At 37.6% G+C, this 13068-nt stretch overlaps 1 protein-coding gene across 11 annotated transcripts in view; it reads left to right on the forward strand.

The window, feature by feature from the left end:
- Window positions 1-1257: 1257 nt before the first annotated feature.
- SUPT20H (SPT20 homolog, SAGA complex component) overlaps window positions 1258-13068 on the forward strand; it is a 29787-nt gene continuing 17976 nt past the window's right edge. For 8 of the 11 annotated variants that reach the window (XM_039696583.1, XM_039696588.1, XM_039696589.1 and 5 more), the window contains exons 1-14: window positions 1258-1274; window positions 2076-2173; window positions 4032-4067; window positions 5148-5206; window positions 5290-5356; window positions 6642-6771; window positions 7374-7477; window positions 8010-8126; window positions 8245-8298; window positions 8493-8632; window positions 9865-10021; window positions 10107-10163; window positions 11759-11830; window positions 12814-12971. In XM_039696583.1, the coding sequence (XP_039552517.1) occupies window positions 2156-2173; window positions 4032-4067; window positions 5148-5206; window positions 5290-5356; window positions 6642-6771; window positions 7374-7477; window positions 8010-8126; window positions 8245-8298; window positions 8493-8632; window positions 9865-10021; window positions 10107-10163; window positions 11759-11830; window positions 12814-12971 (1169 nt within the window). In that variant the 5' untranslated portion in view covers window positions 1258-1274; window positions 2076-2155. The remainder of the gene's footprint in view (window positions 1275-2075; window positions 2174-4031; window positions 4068-5147; window positions 5207-5289; window positions 5357-6641; window positions 6772-7373; window positions 7478-8009; window positions 8127-8244; window positions 8299-8492; window positions 8633-9864; window positions 10022-10106; window positions 10164-11758; window positions 11831-12813; window positions 12972-13068) is intronic. The other 3 variants (XM_039696584.1, XM_039696587.1, XM_039696593.1) reach the window with 1 other exon arrangement.

The following is a 13068-nucleotide window of genomic DNA, read 5'->3' on the forward strand; positions in this document are numbered from 1 at the left end:
AAAACAGCTTTGCAATTTTGTACTGGGACAGGTCTATCAGTATGGCTACAGAACTCTGGTTCTCCCAGGCATACAGCACAGAAATTTAGAAAAAAACAGGTTAAAGGATGGCACAACTGCATCCTCAAAGGAGCTTCAAAGTTGGATGAAATGCAGCTGCTGAACTGCTGGACCATGCACTGATTTAGTGCCTAGATGTGTCAGGGAAGAACTGCCACCTGCTCCTGCTCCAGGACAGGATTCTGGCCATCTTTTCTCTGGTGTTCAGGGACAACATGGGCTTCTAAAAAATATTAATAAACTAGCCTTCCTGTTGCTGAAATTGGTGTCCAATTTATTTATGCCCATAGCTGAAGAACACTGATCTCATCAGATGTTTTTATTCTATGCACTGAGAATCTCTGAGAAACTCTAGACACAACCAGTAACTGAGTCCCAAAATTTGGGCTATGCTGTGAAAGAAGGGCTCCTAAGAATCCAGTGCTGAAAGCAAAACAGTGCCAGCACCAAGACAGAGTACCTGAGTAGTCCTACAAGAAGTGCTTCACTCTATCCAGAGCTGCCTGGATCTCCTAGTGCCTACATTTTCTTGAGTTTTCAAGTCATCCCTTGCTAGGACATGTCCGCACAAGGTTAACAAAGGCATTGAAGGGTGGTGTTAGGTGTGGCTTTTCCTATAGGACTGGCGGCAGGATCACAGGGCAGCCGTTCGCTCATTGCTGTGAACAATTATGGCTCAGCCAGAAGTGCTGCAAAGGTGTGAAAAAAACGTGGTACAAGTCATAAAAGTGCTGTGCCCAGGGACACACGTACAATGTGTGGTGCAGGTGTGCCTGGCAGAGCTTGAGTAAGGATGCTCACAGGCTCCATCGGCCCTTGGGCTCCCCAGGGAAGTGCCTGCAGCACCAAGCGTGAGAAGTGCTTGGACACTGCTCTCACGCACACGGTGTGACTCTTGGGGACGGTCCTGTGCAGGGCCAGGAGATGGACATACCAAACCCCTTCAAATATCCTTACAGCATCCCTGAGACACACAGGATCCTCTCCTGATCTTCACAAAGACATTAAAGCGGTGACTTGCAGGCTCTTTACTACCACTAAACCCCCTGAATTCCTCGGTGCCTATCCGAGCCCCCTACCAAACCCCATCCCCGCCCGCACCGCGTCGCCGGGGGCCGCTCCCGGCCCTCGCCCGGCCCCCGCGGTCTCCACGGCGACCCGCCCGCCCCTTCCGGCCGCGGCTCGGAAGCGGCGGGGGCGGGAGAGGCCGCCAGGTACCGGCGCTCGGCGGGCACGGGGGACCCACAGCCGGGGAGGGGCCGGCGGGACGGGGCCGGGCGGGAAGGGAAGGGAGGGGAAGCGGCGGTCCGGCCTGCGCCCTTGGCTTGCGCCGGCCCGGCTCTTCCCGGGCGGCTGCTGCCGTCCGGGGCTGCGCCGCTCGCTCTCCGCCCCGGCGCGTCCCGGAGGCGGTGGCAGCAAATTTTTTTCATTTCTTGATTGACAGCTTGCTGCGAGTCAGTTTTAAAGCAAGCAATGCTGGAAGACACCGCTAGTGGAGGTGTTGGCTATGGAATAACACCTTCTCAAAAGCAAAACAAAAGAGCTGATGCTGTCTGCTAAACACTCTGCTTTTCATTAAGTGTTTTAGCCTCCTGTGCATCTGAGGATGTGACATTTGAGATAGCCTAGGAGAACTGCTGCAATAGAGAAAAGTATATGTACATATGTATGTATATGTACATACGGTATATTTACAGGTATAATAGTATATGTACTAGGAAACTGCTGCAATAGGGAAAAGTATATGTACATTTATTGCATAAATGCAATATTTACATTTACTTAGTGCTTTACTGCTGAATAAAACTAATGTAAAATGATTGTGTAAAGTAGTAGTAGTCATTGCTGTGAGAACCTCTGCACTAGCAGTGGATGGAGCACTTGTTCCTACTCTTGGAGGAAACTATGCTAATCAAATTAAAGTAGAATTAACCACCGGAAATGTTGTATTTAAATAAAATGCCCATTCCGTTTGTAAGTGGTGGTTTTTTTCTCCTTTAATTTTTTGTTTTCAGTATCCCAAGTCTGACCATCAAATATGATTCTTTGCCTGCTACACGAAACTCCTTAAGTACTTCTTTTGCCATTTGGCCACATGGCTTCAACTACAATGGTAAGTTAGGATTCTGATCATATGTTTTCAGACCTTTTTGCTCTAGTCTGCTAGCTGTCTGGCTGATTAGGACAATGCCACTAATATTTGACATTTTCTTTTAAAAATTGTTTTGTTTGTTACTGCTGAATTCTGATATTTCCCTTTTTAGGAGTGTCTTCATAGCCTTTGGATACTTCTAAACACTTACTCACTGGCCAGTGCAGCATAGGAATTGCCATATCAAGCTAGTGATGTTTTCAGTCAGGAGTGGTGGCAGGAAGTTGGTTGTGTATAAATCCTGCTTCTGCACAGTAGCCTTCTATTCCCAGATGCTCATATTGCCATGGATTTTTACCTAACATTAAACAGTCAGTGAATTGAATACTTGAAATAATGCCTAAACATTGGCATCGTAGATGTATCTGCTATATATATTCTCTTATACAGAAAGCATCAGTATTTGACCTTTTCATAAAAACATCTAGACATTTGAAAATTAAAATGTTCTGTCATGGCAGGTTCTACCACACAGTAGCATGGTAAGTAGGTGGGGGGATTTTCATAAGCAGGTAAGAAATTTTGTTTTAGGTATATGAGTGTTCTTGTTGTATGTTTCTTTGTTGTTCTCTTGTTGTTGTGTAGTATGGTTTTCTTCACTGGATTCTATTTTAATAAAGTATTATCTATATAATAACTGGTGCTACCTTGAATTGGACATGGCTCGTGTGTCTTCTGTTCCTTGAGGCTCAAGTAGAGGTGTTTGCTTTTAGAAGCAGCTGATAGGGATGGTTTAAACTGAGGGAATAGGACAAATGCGTGTTTGGGAAGAGGTACCTATTGCAAATGTTCCTAACTTCACTGAGTATTAGAGCTTGTCATGGGTACATTGCTAAGGACTTCATTCAGCTGCCACTGAAGTGAATGCAATGCTTCTCTGGACTTACCTGGAGATGAATCAAGCTTCTGGCATTCTCCTACAACACTTTGGTTCTTGATAGTGTCCTCTTTTTCCTCCCTGCCCCAAATCAGTTTCGTTGTGAGGTTCATTTAGCAGCAGCACATTGTTCCTGCACAAAGGAGGTCGGAGCTTAAGTGAGTGCCAGAGAAGGAACATTAGGAGCCAAGGAAGACTTTTTTGGGTTGGTTTTTTGTTTGTTTGGGTTTTTTTTGACACTGGTGCTTGTTTATTCTAGTTTGAAATACTTGTCAAATTTTAGTCCAAGAACTCATAATTCTGATCTGCAAAGTTGTGGGCTCTTTTTGAAATAAAGGTATATCAACTGCAGGTGTACTGAAGTAAAACCACTCCAAAGAGCTATGGGATATTGAGAAGCTTTTGCTGATTTTGTGGTATTTCATGGGGTTGGGCAGACTTTTAGCCTGCCGTGGAAAAAGTCTCTAGTGGAAGCTGGTTTTGTTTCCTAGCCATCTCACAGTATATCATAAGGAACAGTTCTTAAATTGTATATTATTGTAATTGTATATTATGTGTGGAAGTAATGTTCTGAACCACAAGGTCTTTGTTTCTATTTTGTGAAAAATAACTGTACCGATACATGGGCACTGGTATCTAAAAGACAAATGTTTGCTTCCTGGACGTCTGTTCAGGTATATTTTGGCCTTTTATTAGATGTCATTTCCATTCCTGCTTTTAATTCTAGTTGCCTTTCATTGTTCTAAGGCTTCATAATTTAGCCAAGCCTTGTGATGCAGTTACATGAGATTTTAGCTAAGTTTAGTACATGCCAAAGAATTTTTGAACCCGTCTTCTAATTATAAATTTGTATCTGTTGTAGGGTTGTTGGGGTGTTTTTAATGTATGAGGATGTTATAAAGAGTTATATAATTTTTAAAAAACCCTTTGTCATTCTTCCAGCAACAAGCTTTAGAACTGGCATTGGATCGTGCTGAGGTAAGAAGCAGCTAAATTACTTGTTTGTACATAATTTATTGGTCTCAGAATTATAAAAACACAACAGCTATTTTTTATTTCTCCTGAAAAGCAGTAGAAAACCACATTATGTAAATATATATGGGTGTAATCACCTATACACGTAACACTGAGTTTACAAAATTCTCACTAAAATTGCTGTAATGTATTTGTGTCTTACCCATTGTACTGAGAACATGAAGTGCAATGGTGATAGACTGTGCAAGACTTGAGCTTTCCCCTTCTAAACCAGCAGATATGTGTGCTGTGAAATAAGCAGGCAGAAATATATGGTAAAATCCTGTTTGTGTTTTTAAGGATAGTCTAGTGAGAATGAAGAGGCAAGTGCCTTCATGTTCATGTTCTTTAATGCTGTCATTTGCTATAACAGTTACCTTGAACCCTGTTACAGGAAATACATGTTCCTGTGAGAGGACATAAATTCTGAAAAAAGCTGTTAATTTAAATACTTCAAACAACAGAGATTTGGAAATAACTTGTTAGAATATAAATCACATTTACTGGAGGAGTCTATCTCTCTTACTCTTTTTTAATTCAAATATTTAATGTACATGAATTGTATTTATAATGCACAGCTCTGTAGAGAAAAATAATAGAAATGCAAAAGGCAAAGGGAGAACTTCCTGAAATAATAATGTTGAAGAGTATTTGATTTGTAAATGTGGTCAAACCAGTATGCATAAACTTGGTTGCACCTTAGTGTGTTAACCACATGAATTTCAGTAGTGGTAGCTAAGTAGAGTAGTGTTGTAGTGTTAGTTACTACTGTAATTAAAAGATGTGAGTGTACAATCTGGAACTGATGGATGCCATGGGCATAAAATGCTGTCTTTGACAGCTAAATTGAGTTGTGTTCTTGTTGATGACTGTAACATAAACCAGATTGTGTTTAATGCACTTTTGGAACAGTCATGTACTATAACTGTTAATTACTTTCTGTATACATGGAATGCTGTCTGGTAATGATCTCTAGTTGTGTGGTAACTGGAATTAAATTTCTTTGTAATGTATGCTGGTTTCTTGTTTACTTTTCTCTTTTAGTATATCATTGAAAGTGCCCGTCAGAGACCTCCCAAAAGAAAATATTTATCCAGTGGAAGGTACCAAGAGTTTCAGTATTTAGTTTCTTAATAGCATTTCTTTGATTTAATTTGGCTTACATGTTGAGTCTTTTTAATTTCAGAAAATCTGTATTTCAAAAACTTTATGATTTATATATTGAAGAATGTGAAAAAGAGCCTGAGATAAAGGTAAGTGGAAATTGCTGAAAAGCTTTTCATTTCTGTCTAAACAGGCAGGTTGAGAAAATACTTTGGTTTTAATTCCACTTAATTTCTTTGTTAAATGAAATATAAACCCTTCCTACTGTAGTAGTCACTTAAAGATAAGACTACCTAATGTGAATAGTAAGGCCTGGACTGGCTTAGTGAGCCATTCATTTTGTCTTAATCCTGTGTCACCTACGGGCACTTGTGTTCAAGTTCAGGGCCAGTGTCAATGCCATGTGCATTTTTGTTTCACAATCAATTGCTTAGCATGACTGCTGTGGAAAAAATGTGGACCATTTTTCAGACCCTGTAATTTTTGTTGTAAATTCAGATTTGTTTCTCCAGTTGTTGGTAAGCTAAGAAAAATTTTCATGATGTTAGATAAGAGACTCAAACAGGCTTATCTGTTCTAAATATAAGGTGTAAAAGGCACAAATTACTTTGCTAAACTCTGAAGGTCAAATAGAGAATGTAAAGCTGTGGAACCTGCTTTATTGCTGCTTTCAAGGAAGTAAAATGAGTGGGAAGACAAATGAGCGCTCAGGTTAACTCCCAGTTAATGGTTGTATCCAGAGCTGGTATTCAGAGATGAAATATGGTCTCCAGCCAAAGGCTGTAAAATTATCTGAAGTTCAGAATTCATTGTCTTAAGTTCTAAGGGGATTTCAAATGTTTCAATTTGTAGGATGTTTGTGTCGTCTCTGAATCACACAAAGAAATTATAAAAATCTGTTATACATTGAAAAGATAGTTTTACAGTTAAATAAGGGTATAGTGTCTGGCTGCTGGGTCAGATTTCAGCAAATAAAGACAAGAAAATGCAATTAAGGAAGCTTCCAAATGCTCCAATTCATTATTTTAATCCTGGAGAGAAATTCCTTCTTCTATTAGGAATATCTGAAAGTACTAAGTATTTTGTTGTTATCAAACAAGTTGTACTGAATTGATGATGTTCGTAGAAATGATACAAATAATGGTGCACTGTAGTTTTACAGCATTTTAGCATAATGTTATTATTATTAACTCTGTCTGTGGGCTTCCAGTTCTAGGGTTTATAATTTAAATGAGTGGGATTTTTTACAAAAATCTGTGTCTGTAAGCATGCGTGATAGTACATAATACGTTTACTCTGCTGAATACAGTCAATTAAATTTAACTGGGCTTGTTTAGATGTGTAATTTGTCATTAAGTCACATTCTAGCAATTGTTTTTATTTCTGCTAATTATTTCATAGTACTATGTTCATGAGCAATGTTTACTTTTAAAGCAGAAGCTGAGACGAAATGTGAACTTACTTGAGAAGCTGGTTATGCAGGAGACGTTGTCATGTCTGGTGGTAAACCTCTATCCAGGAAATGAGGGTTATTCACTGATGCTCAGGGGAAAAAATGGTTCAGGTAATATTTTTCTCTTGAAGTTTTAGAAATAATGAGAATGCTATATAAATTTTTAGAATGTGTTGTTGTTTACCTTTATCTGTTTCACTTCCAACATAATTCCAGTGGCGGGTAAGTACAGCTCAAGCTGTACTTGAGCTAAAAATTTACATAAAGCTGAGCTGTTTATCTGCAGACAAAATCTGTAGATAGGAGTCTTTTTGATAGCCTTCCAGTCTCTTATTTCCCATTAGTTTCTACAGCTGCGTATGCAAGTTTCTCTCACTTCAGGTTCTTTCTGTCAAATTGTTTCTTTCACTGCTTGCCATGTCTCGATCTGCCTAGAGGCATTTGTGTTCCATTGTGGTGGCATTTTCATGCCATTTGTACTGCCATAGGCAGTAAGAGCATACATTATGTCACCTGGAAGGAAAAGCTACCACAGTAAGAGCAAACTAAAACTCTTAAGTAAAGAAATGGATGTAAAAAATAACAGAGATCCGAAAAAATTGAATGTGTGACTAGGTTTCTGCCAACTCTGCTTTTTCCTGTGGCAAGTTTCTTTTAGATTTCTTAATGTGTGAACTTGAAACACAAAGGTAATGTGTTTTGTTTAAATTCAGACTCTGAGACCATTCGTCTGCCTTATGAAGAAGGAGAGCTGCTTGAATATTTGGATGCAGAGGAACTACCACCTATTTTGGTTGATCTTTTAGAAAAATCTCAGGTTTGAAATTTTTGTTATCAAAAAGAAATGTATTGCACCCAGATAAACCTTGATTTTTTTGAGTGCTTCACTGGATGATTGTAAGCACAAGGCACTTGTGCATATGAAAGTGTAGTATTTAATGCCCCAAATAAATATTTTATTGATATATAGGAAAAAAAACCAGTACTTACTACTGAGGAGAAGGAGATAAGAGAGATTGCTATGATTACAGCTGTGAAACATCTTCAGCTCTGCTCTAGCAATATTTCCTTCGTTCTTTCTCATTATAGAATGTTTGGCATGGGAATTTCTCTACAACTGCATTGCTGGCATATGAAAACACTGCATTTGAAGTTTGTATTTTAGGTTACGTCTAGGACAAACATGTCTGTGTACATAGAAAGGTCTGCTGGTCTGAAAAACTTAGTCATTAGTTTTATTCCTAGTTTCACTGAATTTTATATGCTATATAGCAAACTTCTTTGTAGAGGCAGGATAAATATTGATAAATGTTTGTTTATTCAAAAGCTGGTGTTTTTCTTTTAACCAGGTTAATATTTTCCATTGTGGATGTGTCATAGCAGAAATACGGGACTATAGGCAGTCTGGCAACATGAAATCTCCAACCTACCAAAGCAAGCACATTCTTTTGCGACCTACAATGCAGGTAAAGAGGAGCCTTAACTAATTTGTGAGTGTTATGGTAGTTCATAGAATGGATATATATAAGTGGAACATATATTATCAAATCCTATTATTACTACTGTTATGTCTTTTTTCCTCAGACTTTAATTTGTGATGTGCATTCTATAACAAGTGACAACCACAAATGGACGCAGGTAGGTTAGAGATTATTTAAAAATTTTACAGTGATGTCATAAATATACAACAAAAAAAATTATTAACATTTTTCATTTGTTATCATTTTTTGCAGTTTTTTCTAAGATAATGTCTACATCATAGGTATATGGGAACTTGACTACTGTAAAAGCTTTCATATTTTTATAGTTATTAATAGCTGTGTATATTGCAGGAGGACAAACTCCTACTTGAGAGCCAACTTATTTTGGCTACAGCAGAGCCTTTGTGTCTTGATCCTTCAATAGCAGTGACCTGTACTACAAACAGACTCCTGTACAACAAGCAGAAGATGAACACTCGCCCCATGAAACGGTAGTTTGCAATACGAAATATGTTTTCAAAGAAAAATATAATAAGTAATGCTTTATGTGAAAGTTTAGGTCCTTGTATGTAATATCTATTTAAATAGGAATGTGTGAGAAGCAGTCAAGAAATTATATCATGTTTTTAAGTGCTCAATATTGTATTTTATTTTGGTTACTAGTAGATACTGTAGTGTGCTCATTTTTGTATACCAAAGGAAAGTGTATATATATTTTCTTAACATAATCAGTTTTATTGCAGTTTGGATTTGGGGTTTTCTTTGCATAGGTTTTGTGTAAGCAGTCAGATGGCAGCTCAGTAATGTAAAATATATACACAGATATGTTGCATAGTGGTCTCTAATTTGTTAAAAGCTGCATATAAGTTTCATCCTGAATGAGCAAATGAAAATAATTATTTGTATGTTTGACATTCAGGCTAAATGGAAGTGTAAGTGTATAAGAATATTGCAAAAATTTAAAATAATGTGGTATGCACTATGTACAAAATATTGAAATTATTTCACTTTTGTGCATGGTTGGGCCCTTTCTTATTTCCACAGAAGCTTGAAATCTTTGTTCAATGTGTTTGTTCTATCTCAAGAGTTGCATTCACTCTGTAAACAGGAAATACATTAATGGTTACTTAAACATTTAAAAATTAATTTGCATTGAAATACTATGCTAGTACCAAACCAGCAGTAATTTCTAAAAATATATAGATAATGAATTTGATCAGGCTGTCTTTGAAATTAAAGCTTGGTGGTCAACAAATATTCCACTAGAAAAATAGGAAAAGGGATTAAATGAATGTCCAGAACTGCATTACTGAACCCATAAGTTTGTCATGAAACAAACACTAGAGAGTAGTTACTGTCATTGTAACTTTATAGTTACATAAGTAGGACAAGGATCATTTGATGGAACTGAAATTATGATAATAGATAAATATTTTAGGCTTGGCAGCTTCTTAATTACTCATTTTGATGATGTACTTAAGTTAGGCATTTAAAAAATAACCACATTCTAAGTGCTGAAACAGAATACTGGTATATTTTATAAATATGAAATCAGAATTTAGAGTTATACAGTGTAATCCAGAAAAGGAATTTTAAATTAGTACTTAAAAACTTATTAATCTCCGTGTAAGTAGCAGTTCCCTGCATATTTTTGGTTTTGTACAGGGGCAGTACAGAAGTTAATGTCGATGATTTTATAAGCTTTGGTGTCATTTTTCCATAGGTGCTTCAAAAGGTACTCCAGGTCCTCTCTGAACAGACAGCAAGAAGTAGCTCACTACTCAACTCCACCTCAGCTCAGACTACTTGACTACTTACAGAAAAGGAAGGAGAGGAAAGCAGCCCAGCAATATGACCTCAAAATTTCAAAAGCTGGAAATGTAAGTGTTCTGAAAAGTAATGTAATATACTTCTAAGTATTTAATTAAAGGATTTAATATGTTAATCCTGTTTTTCATTTTCCAGTGCGTAGATATGTGGAAACAGAACCCTTGCTACTTGACTGCTCCTTCTGAAGTAGATGTAAGACCACCAATTGTTATGTATAATTAGCAATTATTCGAAATTGTATTATATGAAGAAGTGTCTAAGAAGTAAGCAGTATCAAAGAATGACCTTTAAAAAGCAGGAGTGACTTTAACATTTACTTTTCTGTACCATAAGGTATAAACACAAGTTAAGCTACACTGTAATGTATTGCAGTTGTATCAGAATAGTCTGGATAGAGTAATTAGTACAAACAAATTGTTAGCATTGTTCTTCTGTGGACTCAATAAGCACATGTCTATTTGAAGTTGTCTGATAGTATAAAAACCTAAAAAGCAAATGAGGTTTGTAGATTGTTTAAAAATTAGTCACTTTTCTTTTATCTTGGTAGAAATTCCTATCTTTTGATATGTTATACTATGGGACATTAGTATTTTGAAAAGTTTTAGACTTTATGCAGAGAATTCTAGTTGAGAGTTGTTTTTTTCACTCTTTGTGTGTTTTTCTCTTGGGGGCAGTCATATTCTTACTTTCTGGGACTGCCAGAACACATACTAGTAGTGTACAGAAGGGACTCATAGAATATTCTGAGCTGGAAGGGACTTACAAGGATCATCAGGTCCAACTCCTAGTCCTGTAGGACTGGACAAGACCCAAAATCATAAAATGTGTCTTATCCAAATGCTTCTTAAACTCTCTCAGGCTTGGTGCTGTGACCACTACGCTGGGGAGCCTGTTCCAGTGCCTAGCCACTCTCTGGGTGAAGAACCTTTTCCTAATATCCAACCCAAACCTCCCCTGACACAACTTCAGTTCATTCCCTTGGGTCCTGTCACTGGTCACCAGAGAGTTTAGATCAGTTCCTGCTCCACCTCTTCCTTTCACAAGGAAGTTGTAACTGCAATGAGCTCTCTCCTCAGTCTCCTCTTCTCCAGGCCAAGTGACCTTAGCCACTCTTCATACAGCTTCCCCTCAAGGACCTTCACCACCCTTCACCAAAGGAGAGCTCTCCTTTGAACACTCTCTAATTGCTTTATATCCTTCTTACATTGTGTCACCCAAAACTGCCCCCAGCACTCGAGGTGAGGCCGCCCCAGCTCAGAGCAGAGTGGGACAATCCCCTCCCTTGCCCAGCTGGCCATGCTGTGCCTGATGCACCCCAGGACACGCCTGGACCTCCTGGCTGCCAGGGCACTGCTGACTCAGATTTGACTTGCCACCAACCAGGATGTCCAGGTTCCTTTCCACAAGTTTTCTCTACTGTGCTGAGATTTTTTAAAAGACTGTAGACTAGACAAGACTGTAGCTTTGGACATCATAGGGCCAGTAAGAATGCAAATGACATTGTAAGTTTCTACAAAACAAACCTCTCTTTGCACTTCAACTTTGTTGTACCTGACTTAATCAGAGGCTTTAGGAAATACTGTTATTGTGAAATTACTTAACCATTCCACATGGCAGGCAGTTATTTCAATCTGTAATCTAAAATGATGTTTCACTCTTCTGTTAAGTTTAACATTGTAAATGTGGTATAACATTATAAAGTTCTGAAGGTTCTTAAATTATGTTTCCTTGAAGAAACATAGGAGATAACATTGGGTTTCTTTCTTTTCTGATCTATTTTCTTTAAGGTGGAAAAATATGCCAAAGTGGAAAAGTCTATCAAGTCTGATGACTCACAACCAACTGTCTGGCCAGCACACGTGAGTAATTTAGACCTTTGGCCAAACTTCACTGTCTCTGGTTGAAATGCCTCTTATTTCAACAAAATCAATGTGATGTGGAATAATCTTCCCTCCTCCAATTTAATTAATCTTGCATGTGTTACAGAGACATGGGAAGATTACCAGAGATACTTAAAATTTTGTACAGTAAAGCAAGCATGTGATCAGTCTGATTTCCTCAGATTTTCCAGAAATACAAGAATAAGCAACTCGTACTAAAGAAGTTACCATAATTTACATGGAACTCTGCACAACAAATTGCTTTCTTTACTCACATTCAAAAGCTGATGAAAAAGAGCTTTATTGAAATCAAAATGTTACATTTTGAAAGAGATTAATATTAAATGCCTCTTACAAAAAAACTCCTTCTGCAATGTTTAAGTTGAACCTTAAGATTTTTGGCACAAACTGTATGATTTGATCAGAAGTAGTAATTCAATATAATCATTGATTAATTCACATTAATAATTAATTCATTGATTAGTTATGTGATTAAATCACAAAATTAATTTTTTATTATTTCAGAGGCAAGGCGCTAGCTTTATTAACAGCATGTGTCATGATATTTTTGTAGTTGCCTGTTGGAAAAAAGTAATACTTCCCCACAGAACTTGATGTTCAGCTCCAACATTTTACTCTCAACATTTTTTGCATTGTCATAATTCATATAAATCTGTTCCTATATATGTTTACCCAGTCTACATTTCCATGTCTAACATGATTGTTTGGGGTTTGCAATAACTTTGTATTTTTAAGAGGTGATGAATCCTTTTCCTCTCATCCTGTTAATGGAACTTCTGGAATCACTTTGATTTTAAATAATGCACCCCTTCCTGTAGAGTGTTACTTAAATTTACTTATAGCATGTTTCTTACTCTGTATTGTTTATGGAGTTGATCTGCTTTACTTGCTGTTTCAGCTAAGGCTTGTTCAAGACTTACTGGGTCATTCTGTCTTTTCAGGAAATGAAGGATGATTATGTGTTTGAATGTGAAGTTGGTAATCAGGTTCAAAAAACAAAACTGACCATTTTTCAGTCTCTTGGCAATCCCTTGTACTATGGTAAAATTCAGACACTCAAAGGTGATGAGGAAAATGACAACCTATTAACTCCCTCACAGTAAGTTACGTGTTCTTTTTTTAAACTATGCTGTGATCAGTAGGTGGAGGAAAACAAACATTTTTTGTCATTTTCAGTCACAGAAATACACTAGAGC

This window comes from Passer montanus, unplaced genomic scaffold (genome assembly GCF_014805655.1).
Source record: "Passer montanus isolate IOZ18808 unplaced genomic scaffold, ASM1480565v1 scaffold99, whole genome shotgun sequence".
NCBI classification, from domain to species: domain Eukaryota; kingdom Metazoa; phylum Chordata; class Aves; order Passeriformes; family Passeridae; genus Passer; species Passer montanus.